Raw genomic sequence first — 12,021 nt, 5'->3', positions numbered from 1 at the left:
TGCCCAAGTTAGCCTATTGTATATTTGGGAGGATAGAAATACAAGGATTAGAGTAATGGTATTCTCCTTGGTGCTCTTGGCTTATAGATCATATGTACTGTGTATGAAAACACACATGGAATATGGTCTCATACATGTGGAACATTCCTCTTGAGAATACTATGTTTAGAAAAATGCTTTGATACATTTTATATGCTTTAGTTAGCCATGTAATTTATTAATTAAGCACAAGTTGTACAAATCTGAATGTTCTTTGTTAGACTTTTAGTAGTATTTTATGTGATGTTTAGAATTTTATGTGAGTTTTCTAATATAGCTTAGTAAAGTTATGTGAGTTTTCTAGTATAGCTTAGTTAGTTTTCTAATAAGAGCTTAGTAAAGTATGATACTTAGCAGTTTTTAAAAGTCATGATTATAATAGGTTTTTACTTTTGTTTTAGCCAGAAAGTGAAATTTCAACCACAGCAGATGATTATAGTTCAGAGGTAAGACTTCATAACATCTTACGTTTTAAACAAAATTGATGTTTTATATTATTGAAAATATTAGTTGGTACTTTATGCCTTGTAAATTTACATGATTCTATTGTATTTTATGAATATAACAATGTAAATAGAAAACATGAAGATGTATTTTACAATGACATCTTTTTTACAGATTGTTTGCTTGGTCTTTAATTAGAGAACCAGTTTTTGTTTCTGGAAAAGTAATGATACTGGATTTTTTAGTACACATAACCATAACAAAGTATCCTCATTTAGCATAGTAGAAATTTTGTCAGATATTTTCTTTGGAGTATATGCTTTACTTTTTTTCTTTTAATTTGGAGTGAAACATAAATGCTTGAATTATAGTTAACAATACAAGTTTGTCTATTGAAATTAATGTTGTAACAATTATTTTAGGTTATAAACTATAATTAGCTTTTTGGGAATATTTCTATATGTGTTGGTAATATAATATATCATTTTGTTATCTTATTTTAGATGTGATTGTCATTTCTTAACAATCATATTGGAGTTAGAGGATATGGGAAACTATTCCATTTCTGTCTCAACAACTTAATGTATTCCTGAGTCTCAATTTATTGTAGGTTTCCAAAATAAGTATCTGACTTATATTAGTTACATAAAGTTGTGCCTAGGGGAAGTATCTTGATTTAAAATTTTTCAGAATCTGCTTTTGTGACTTCAAATTTAATGTTTATGTATAGTATTAGAAATTCTTGTTACAATGAGACATTCTTTGCCTAAATTTTTAATTAAACTAATGGGGGTTATGAAATTTAAAAAATATTGAAATTTTTTATTCATGACATCTAATATGATATGTTTCAAAATAATGTATAAATGGAATTTAATATAAGTATTAAAGATAAAATTTAGAATAGTATTTATCAAACTTGTTAACAGTGGTTCAGCAAGAAATATATTTTGGGGCTGGGAAGGTGGCTCAGTGGTAGAGCGCTTGCCTTGCATGCCTGAGGCCCTGGGTTCGATTCCCCAGCACCACATAAGGAAAAAGAAAAAAGCCGGAAGTGGAGCTATGGCTCAAGTGGTAGAGCGCTAGCCTTGAGCTGAAGAGCTGAGGGATAGCGCCCAGGCCCAGAGTTCAGGCCCCACGACCGGACCCAAAAAAAAAAAAAAAAAAAAAAAAAAAAAAAGAAATATATTTTGCATATGTATGTAATTTCATATAATATAGTTACATCTATGTGGTTATATATATGAATAATCCATGAATAAAGACATACATACACACATATGTTTTTCAAGCAAGCCTTACTTTTACAGTAGAGCTTACACTGTGATACTTTTTCTTTTTAATGTTAGTCACAAAAGGTAGATTAACTGCCTTACAGTTTGGGGAAAACAGTGATTTAGAAGATTACATTGAAAAAGAAATTGTGACTAGTTGTAATCACAAAGTATAATGATGATAAAAATCAGTGCTTGAGAGTCTTCTGCTGATGATCCTTTACTGTATGTATAATTCCAGTGATCCCAATTGGCTGGGGTATTGAAGTAATTCTCTACTGTAAAGAATATCAGATATAGGCTGGACACAATAGCTTATATTTAACATATCAGCTACTTGGAGGTGTCCAAGCAAAGCAAATTGAAATTTAGAATTATTTAACTTGGAAGGTATGAGTTTCTATTAATAATCATAATAGAGTATTGCCTTTTAAGAATTTTCACTAACCTCTTTAATGTGTTGTAAAAGTTTTTTTTTTCCCTTAGCTTTTTTTTTTCTCTCTCTTAGAAATTATCCTTAGGATTAAAGCAAAAGAATCAAACTTGGATTAAGAAGACATGATTAGGATTTTCAGTTTTGAAAGTATGGCCTATATGAATAAATTCTAATTCTAGGATTTTACACATTTTACACATTTCAGTAGTAACAACTTAATTATCTTAGATTCTGTTACTATAGAATTGTGACCAAGATAAGGAAAGAAATAGAGTTGAGTTTTATATTGGTAATGGGAAAGAGGGAATTAAGTAGACTGATTGAGCTGAGATTAATTTCCCACTAGGTACATTGGAAAAATATTCTATGATTCTTTCTGTTACTGCAAATCATTATAAAGAGACAGATGATGATGTATTTTTGAAAAAAAAATTAAAACAAAAAACTCCATACTTTTCAGGTTTGGCATGATTATCCAAGATGAAAGTACTAAGACTAGTCTCAAAGGAAAGTTCTTTTTTTTTGGGGGGGCAGGGGAGGGGGGGGGCGGTGTTCACGTCGTGTGGGGCCTGAACTCTGGGCCTGGGCACTGTCCCTCAGCTCTTCAGCTCAAGGCTAGTGCTCTACCACTGGAGCCACAGCGCCACTTCTGGCTTTTTTCTTTTTGCTTATGTGGTGCTGAGGAATCGAACCCAGGGCCTCATGCATGCAAGGCAAGTGCTCTACCACTGAGCCATCTTCCCAGCCCCCCCAAAGGAAAGTTCTTAGAAGAATGTTTTTCTTTTCATTCTCTCCAATTCCTTGGCTTGCTTGCCAGCCTTCAAGGAATTTATACCAGTAAATTACCTTACTGGAAAATATGGAAAAATAATTGCTCAGATGATTTTAAGAAAGCAGTTTTGTAGAAAAGGATCTAGTAACTTGAGGGTTATAATTACCTTCTAAAAACCAATAGAATCTGCACTTAGAATTTTAAGTCATTTACATGAAAAACTACAGTATAGTGGCTTGCATTTGTAGACATTCAGGTGTGTGAGGAATGATTAGCATTTGAAATGGTCATATGTTTTTGGATATGTCAATAAATTTAAACAATGTACCTGTTTGTTTTTTGTGTTTTTTTAAACCAATGAGACATTTTTTTGCTAGCCATAAGAGATAGATACAGTTAGAATGTTGTTGCTAGGTATATTAAATTCAGTTTAAGATCATCACAGACTTGTTTTTATACAGGTAAATGGTTGCAGTTTTGTGATGAAAACAGGAAACCCCACAAATTTATTAAGGGTACAGTATTCAAAACTACTTATGATACTAATGTTTTATACTACTTAAGTTCATCTGGCTTACTAACAGCTTTTTCCTGCATGTTCTTCTTTGGGTGTAGAATTTCTAAATGCATTTAATATTTAGCAAAACAAAATTATCTCCTTTTTGTTATATAACAGTTGTAACAGAATTTGCAGTTATCATCTTTATGCTCTTAAGATCTATATCAGAACAAAGTAGATTTCCATTTTAGTAAACTTCCAGAAGGTGAGTGTGTGTAAAGTAGACCTTGATAATGAATTCAGTACTTGAATCCCTCTCCCTGTGGAATGTTGCTAGTACTGAATTATTAAAAGTCTTGGGTTGATTTAGGAAGAAGAATTTGGTGTTGATTCTTACTCTGAACAAGGAGCACAGTACGGTCATACTCAAGTAGAGATGATGGAAAATGAATTGGCTGGGAAACGGCATGAGATTGAAGAGTTAAACAGAGAACTGGAAGAAATGAGGACCACCTATGGGACTGAAGGACTGCAACAGGTATGTTCACCTTTTGTGGCTATTATTTCACAACTCACAGAAACAGGAAATTTGAGAAATAGTGTAATAGAGTATTTCTCTCTCTTTATCTCTTTCCTTCATTTTCCTTCTCTTCTTCCTTCCTTCTCTCTTTCTTTCTCTCCTTCCTTCCTTCCTTCTCTTTCTCTCTCTCTTTTTCTTTTTCTTTCTCTTTCTCACTTTCCTTTCCTCCCTACCTCCCCCTCCCTTCTTTTCTTTAATTTTCTTTTCTTTCCTTTTGTTTTGTACTGGGGCTTCAGCTCAGGGCTTGGCTCTTTTTGCTCAAGGCTAGTGTTCTACCAGTTGAGCTATGTCCAGCTTTCTGGCTTTTTTGGTTAATTGGAGATAAGAGTTTCACATACTTTTCCTGTCTGGGCTGGCTTTGACCTACAATCCTCAGATCTGAGTCTCCTGAGTAGCTAAGATTACAGGCATGTGAACCACTGACGCCCAGCATGTACTCTTTAAAACTAGTGCTTTGTTGTTTTTATTGTTGTTTGCCAGCCCTGGAGCTTGTACTCAGGCCCCATGCTCATGCTTACCTTTTTCAGTCAAGGCTGGCACTCCACCATCTGAGCCATGCCCCCAAATAGTCTCTTGGATTTGTTTGCCCTGTCTTGTTTTAAGCCTTAATCCTTGGATTTCGGCCTCTTGAATAGTTAAGATTATAGGCATGGGCCACCAGTGCCCAACTAAAGAAAGGGTTTTAAAATGTTAACATTACTTCATAATTTCTGTCCTTGTACATAACATGATCTACTCCATTTAAAACTAGAATTCTATTACCAGGGCTTTTTAAAAAAAACTTTATATACTAGCTAGAAATAAATCAGTAAGCAGATGTTTTTCTATTCAGCCTGAGAGAAAGTAACAAGCCACAAAAAGCCATTATGATTATAAGGATGTCAGTGAGTCCTTGTAAATAATTGCTGTAGTTAGAGTGACATCTCTTGTCCAAGCCAGTTAGTTATGAAACCAAGATAAGGAACACTGATGAAAATGATGACAGAGAGCATACTTCAGTTTTAGCCACTTCAGAGACAAGTTGGGATGAAATCTATGAGTGTTATCTAATAGCAGATTGAGGAGTCACAGAATGTAAAAAGGTTTGTTCTTCTAGAATTAATTGTATGAAAAAAAATTAAATGTATCTTTTTCCTTAATGCAGGTAACTTTTTTAAAAGTTGATTTAGAAATAAATCAGTTCTAGCAAACTAATAACATTCAAATATGGAAGGTTGTTTAAAAGTTATAAAAATTCACCAGTGTCTTTTGAGTATCTTATTTTTGAAGACCAAAATTTTACTTAAAAAAATTAAGTCTAGCACTTGTGTTTTTCACTTGTTTTCTTTAAGTTGCAAGAGTTTGAAGCTGCCATTAAGCAAAGAGATGGTATCATAACCCAGCTCACCACTAATTTACAGCAAGCAAGAAGAGAAAAGGATGAGACAATGAGAGAATTTTTAGAGTTGACAGAACAAAGTCAAAAATTACAGATTCAGTTCCAGCATGTAAGTACTATTAAAACAAGAATTTTAGTAATGGTTTATTTTTTCCCCCATTTTCCAGACAGACTTAAATTGGTTAGAAAGCCATTTACTTGTTTTTATTATATTAGTTCATTCTTTAGTACGATACTTACTGAGAGGTTTGCTGTTATTATTTTCTTTGTTCTTCCCTGTCTTTGTTTTGAAATGACACAGTATCTTACCAGGCTGATTTAGAAAATTTTCGTAGACATAAACCTTTTATTACATCCTCCCTGTGCCAACCCAGGTATGGTTTTGTTTTAGTTAGGTCTAGTTTAGTTGGTAGCTCAACTGAATGAATTGTTTATTTTTTTTTGAGAGTTTTAACAAGGGTTTATTGTAATATAACAGGCAAAAGTAGTGAAAAATAGAAAAGAGATGAGAGTTAAAGTCTCCTCGATTTACTTTCAATTAGAGCTACAGGTTTTGTTTTGTTTTTTTTTCCCTTTTGTCTATACTGGGGCTTGAGCTCCAAAGACAGGGAAGAACAAAGAAAATAATAACAGCAGACCTCTCAGTAAGTATCGTTAGTTCCTACTTGAGTATGAACTAATATAATAAAAACAAGTAAACCATCCTTGTTGGTTCTCTACACTTGAGCCATACTTCCACTTCTGGCTTTTTGCTTGTGAATTGGAGACTAGAGTCTCTTGGATCTGTCTGCCTAAGCTGGCTTTGAATGGCTTTGAATTATCAGATCTCAGCCTCCTGAGTAGCTAGGATTGTAGGGCTGTCACCAGTGCCTGGCTAGTAACCTTTTTTTTTTTTGGTCGTCATGAAGCTTGAACTCTGGGCCTGGGTGCTGTCCCTGAGCTCTAGCTCAAGGCAAGTGCTCTACCATCTGAGCTACAGCGTCCCTTCTGGTTTTTCTGGTGATTTATTGGAGATAAGAGTTACGGACTTTCCTGCCTGGGCTGTCTTTGAACTGCAATCCTCAGATCTCAGCCTCCTGCATAGCTAGGATTACAGGCATGAACCACAAGTGCCCAGCAACTAGTAATCTTTTTTTTCTTTTGATTTTTAATTTTTAATTTCTAGGAATTATTAATAGTTTAAGGGAATTCATTGTAAAATTTTCATAAAAAGTAATTTTACTTACCCGTGTATTATACCTTAATCATTTCTATGGATTTTATTTCTTGCTTTTTGAGATTGCAGCATATAAATAAATAAAAAGACAACTAAGTAACTGTGCCAAAACTTTCCCAGGCTTTGGTTTGACTTGTTATCTGACGTAACTGTGATAATGAATATACCGTGGTATATGTCTAGATACAGCATTAACTACATTTTCAGAATTGTATTTTGAACAAATTCACTTTCACTATATGTTCTTAACCTTGCTTTTTCCAACACCCTCCTCTCCAAACAGTGTTTGGTTGTTTTCATTATGGTATCTTCATATATAAACTTCCCCATCCTATCCCAGTACTCTTACCCTCTCCACTAAGTTTCTCTCCCCCCTCTACTCCTCCGTTTACACTCATGTTTTATTGTTGTTATTACTGTCATTTTTGACATAGATTCTAAATATGAGTGAAAGCATGAGATATTTGTCTTTTTGAGCTCAGTTTATTTGTTAGAGCCACAGTAATCTAATTTCATTAATTTGAAATAGCCTCAGCCAAAGGGAAGAATATAATCTTACAGAATTTATGAACAAAAATAAAGCTAGGCCTTTGAATGTAATTGGAACTAGAATCTAGAAACTTACTAAGAATCCACAAGGTACTGTCATCAGGCCCCACTTGTCTTTGCGTGTGTGTTTGTTTTTTTCCTTACTGGACATACTTTCTCTGACTTGTCAAGTAAAAATCTTTTATAGTGCAGTCAGTCATGGCAACATGTTTGTTGAAATCTCAGGCCTATAAAATAGAGTTGCCAGATAACCATTGTGGATTGAGTGCTACACTAAAAGATGTCTAGTCTGTAGTTGCTCCAGAATTAATTTCAGATTTCTCTCTGTTTTCAAGTTACAGGCTAGTGAAACTCTGAGGAACAGCACCCATAGTAACACTGCTGCAGATTTACTACAAGCCAAACAGCAGATCCTTACTCATCAACAACAGCTGGAAGAACAAGACCATCTATTAGAAGATTATCAAAAGAAGAAGGAAGACTTTAAAATGCAGATTAATTTCTTGCAAGAGAAAATTAAAGTATATGAAATGGTATACTAATTTTAAAAAAGACTACCAATTTGTAGTATCTTTGAAATTTTAAAGCTTTTTATGCATATAACATAAACTTTATAATTAAGAAACAGTATTTGATCAAAGATAGTTCTACTTAGACCTATGTTAGCAGAATCAGATGTTAGGTAACAGTAGGCTGAGATAACATGATGTATCCATTTCAAAGCAATAATGTTCTTACTGATAGATTCAAATTCTTAAATGCTATTTTCTGTTATTCCCATAACTGCTTTCTACATTAGGTATGATTTTTCTAAAGGACCAGAATTCTCAGACTAATGGTACATTGATCTTCTGTGGGCTGTACTTGGTCACTGCAAGGTTTCTGTCTAAGACTTCTCCTTTTTAAAGTCTTTTGTCTTTTGACATTCTTTCTTTACATGTGTTAATAATACATTCATTCAAGGTATCTTTAAGTACTTTTATCAAAGACTCTTCTCTTGCTTATACTTTGATCATTTCTATGGATTTTATTTCTTGCCTTTTGAGATTGCAGTGTTTTATGTAAAAAGAAACTAACTGAGCCAAAACTTACCCAGGCTTCAGTTTGACTTGTTACCTGATATAACTGTGATAATGAATATGCCTTAGTGTATGTCTAGACTTAGCATTAAGTACATTTACAAAATTGAATTCTAAATAGAAACTGGGACAAGTGTCTGCTGTGTTTTAAAAATTTCTGTGTAAACAACAAGTCTAGGGTTGAGTTGATCTTCCATAAGCACTTTAGGTGACTTAGATATTACTTGTGATATGGACAGTTAAGAATTGCATAATAAACTTATGATTCATCTATGTACCCATGGGTGCAGTTAAGGTAGACCCATAGTAATCTTTTTTTGTTACTGTTGTTTTTATAGTGCTTGTTAGTAGAATACCTTTAAGTTACTAGAGTCCATGCGAATACCTGGATTCATTTTTTACTTCAGAAAGAATACAAAGAGTATCTAATAATATAATTAGCTATTAAAATACTAAATATTTGCCTAATACAATGACTCATGCCTGTAGTCCTAGCTACTCAAAAGGAATAGATCAGCAGGATCACAGCTTGAGGCTAGCCTGAGGAAAAAAAGTTACCAAAACCCCATCTCAAAAATAAAAACAAACACTGGGTATAGTGACACTTCTCTTTTATCCCAATGGAGGCATAAAATAGGAAGACCACAGTCCAAGCTGGCAAGAAAAGCAAGACTACCTGAAAAATAACTAAAAATCAAAAAGGGCTGGAGTGGTAGATTGCCTTCTCTGAGTTCAAACCCTGTTACTACTGAGGAGAGGAGGTGGCATTTGATTAGTTAGAAAAATGAAATAATACTGGTTTATTTAGGGAAATTTTTGACTAGATTTTGTTTTATATAGCAGTACTGGATTGAATTCAGGGTCTCATGCACATTGGGCAAGTCAGACTGTTTATAGATTTAAATTTTTAATCATAACAATTTAAGAGATTTTTTTTTCTTTTCAGGTAGGCTAAAATTGTTGTATTATTTGCTTGCAAGTAGTGTCTAGGTACACAAGTCCTAGGTGTCATTGGTATGGGAGAAACTGGGGCAAGGCTAACAATTACTTTTTTAGAATTATGTAAAAAGGAGATTTCTATCTGTTTTAATAATGAAGGTAAGCAATATTCATGGCCAAAGTGCTTATATTTTCCTGTTTTTGTTTCTAAAGGAACAAGATAAAAAAATAGAAAACACAAATAAAAAAGAAATACAGGAAAAAGATGCAATCATTGAAGCATTAAATACAAAAATAGTAGAAGAAGAAGGAAAAAATATTGAACTCAAAGATAAAGTTACAGCTACTGATAAGTTACTGGGAGAATTACAGGAACAAGTTGTACAGAAGAACCAAGAGATAAAAAATATGAAGCTAGAGCTGACTAATTCTAAGCAAAAAGAAAGACAATGCTCTGAGGAAATAAAACAGTTAATGGGGACAGTTGAAGAACTTCAGAAAAGAAATCATAAAGATAGCCAGTTTGAAATTGATACAGTACAAAGAATGAAACAAGAAACACAGAGAAAGTTAGAACAGCTCCGAGCAGAGTTGGATGAGATGTATGGGCAGCAGATAGTACAGATGAAACAAGAATTAATAAAACAACATATATCACAGTTAGAGGAACTTAAAATACAGCATAAGGGAGAAATGGAGAATGCTTTAAAAGCACATTCAAATATTACAGTTAATGAAGATCAAGTAAATTTAATGAATGTGGCAATAAATGAACTAAATATAAAGCTACATGATACTAACTTTCAAAAGGAAAAACTCAAGGAAGAACTAGGGGTAGTTTCAGGAGAAAAGTCTACTCTACAGAGACAGCTTGAAGATCTTCTTGAAGAATTGAGCTTTTTAAGAGACCAAATTCAGAGAGCTAGGCAGACAATAGCTGAACAGGAAAGCAAGTTGAATGAAGCATATAAATCTCTTAGTACAGTGGAAGATTTGAAGGCTGAAATTGTTTCTGCATCAGAATCCAGAAAGGAACTTGAGGTAAAACATGAAGCAGAAGTTACAAATTACAAGATAAAACTTGAAATGTTAGAAAAAGAAAAGAATGCTGTGTTAGACAGAATGGCTGAATCACAAGAAGCTGAATTAGAGAGACTGAGAACACAGCTCCTATTTAGTCATGAAGAAGAACTTTCCAAATTAAGGGAAGATTTAGAAATTGAACATCGAATAAGTATTGAAAAACTTAAAGATAATTTAGGTATTCACTATAAGCAGCAGATAGATGGCTTACAGAATGAAATGAGACAAAAGATAGAAACTATGCAGTCTGAAAAAGACAATTTGATAACTAAACAGAATCAATTAATTTTGGAAATTTCAAAACTAAAAGATTCACAGAAGTCCCTTGTGAATTCAAAATCAGAAGAAATGGTCCTTCAAATCAACGAACTTCAAAAAGAAATAGAAATACTCAGGCAAGAAGAAAAGGAAAAGGGTACTCTTGAACAAGAAGTTCAAGAATTACAACTTAAAACTGAATTCTTGGAGAAACAAATGAAGAAAAAAGAGGATGATCTTCAAGAAAAATTCACACAACTTGAAGCAGAGAATAGCATTCTTAAAGATGAAAAGAAGGCCCTTGAGGACATGTTAAAAACTTATACTCCTGTTAACCAAGAAGAAAAATTAGTTTTCATAGATTCCAGTATGTCTAAATCCAAAGACTATAGCTGGCAGAAAGAAATACAGATACTTTCAGAGGAAAATAAGGACCTCAAACAACAATGTATTCATCTAAATGAAGAAATAGAAAAGCAAAGAAATACATTTTCTTTTGCTGAAAAAAACTTTGAAGTTAACTATCAAGAGTTACAGGAAGAATATGCTTGCCTTCTTAAGTTAAAAGATGATTTGGAAGACAGTAAAAGTAAGCTAGAGTTGGAGTATAAAAGTAAGCTTAAAGCACTTAATGAAGAGCTTCATTTACAAAGAATAAATCCAACTGTGATGAAAATGAAAAGCTCCATGAGCTTTAGTGATGACAAAACTTTTATTTCTGAGCCATTGGAAATTGGTGAGGTTGTTGAGAAAGATACAACAGAGCTTATGGAAAAACTTGAAGTGACCAAGCGAGAAAAATTACAGCTGTCAGAAAAACTGTCTGATATTTCTGAACAACTGAAACAGAAACATGTTGAAGTTAAATTTCTAAGTGAAGAAGTTAAGTCTTTAAAGCAAGAGAAGGATCAAGTTTTATTGAGATGTAGAGAGCTAGAAAGCATAATTAACCACAACAGGGTAGAAAATATAAACATGTGTGATGTTCAGTTAAGTGTTTTAAAAGATGGAGATGTGACAATGACAAGTGGGGATTCTGGAAGATTGATTTCTAAACTAAGCAAAGGTTTTGGTGCAGAATCAAAAATAATTGAAGATAAAACGCCTTCTGAAAATACTGCTGTTAGAAAAGGAGGCAAGCAAGAACCATTATTTTCCCCATTATTAATAAATGAATTGTTGCCTGGATCAACTGAACCATTGGAAAACGATAAACTTCAGCAGGAACTTCATTTACTTCAATCAGAACAGGTATGTTTATTTATATTTAATAAAGCACATTAAAATATATTTCTAATTAAATTAGTTAGAAACAAATTCATCTCCCATAAGAGAATAAAAATGAACCCTTTCATTTGAACCCATCTTTTATCGTGTAACTATGTTTCTTAAACATTGTTGCCTGACTTTTAGTTAATGTTATATATTTTATTAGGAAAATAAAACATACTAATTGTTTTAGTTTCCTGAGGACT

At 33.2% G+C, this 12,021-nt stretch overlaps 1 protein-coding gene across 7 annotated transcripts in view; it reads left to right on the top strand.

The window, feature by feature from the left end:
- The window catches only part of Akap9 (A-kinase anchoring protein 9), a 187,859-nt gene that overhangs the window by 22,580 nt on the left and 153,258 nt on the right, over nucleotides 1-12,021 (top strand). For 5 of the 7 annotated variants that reach the window (XM_042684582.1, XM_042684586.1, XM_042684588.1 and 2 more), the window contains 6 exons: nucleotides 441-485; nucleotides 3,427-3,480; nucleotides 3,835-4,002; nucleotides 5,376-5,531; nucleotides 7,523-7,720; nucleotides 9,419-11,797. In XM_042684582.1, coding sequence (XP_042540516.1) covers nucleotides 441-485; nucleotides 3,427-3,480; nucleotides 3,835-4,002; nucleotides 5,376-5,531; nucleotides 7,523-7,720; nucleotides 9,419-11,797 — 3,000 coding nt within the window. The remainder of the gene's footprint in view (nucleotides 1-440; nucleotides 486-3,426; nucleotides 3,481-3,834; nucleotides 4,003-5,375; nucleotides 5,532-7,522; nucleotides 7,721-9,418; nucleotides 11,798-12,021) is intronic. The other 2 variants (XM_042684585.1, XM_042684589.1) reach the window with 1 other exon arrangement.

This window comes from Dipodomys spectabilis, unplaced genomic scaffold (assembly GCF_019054845.1).
Source record: "Dipodomys spectabilis isolate Male_0828 unplaced genomic scaffold, ASM1905484v1 ptg000089l, whole genome shotgun sequence".
NCBI classification, from domain to species: Eukaryota; Metazoa; Chordata; class Mammalia; order Rodentia; family Heteromyidae; genus Dipodomys; species Dipodomys spectabilis.
This window is presented reverse-complemented; position numbering and strand designations above follow the sequence as displayed.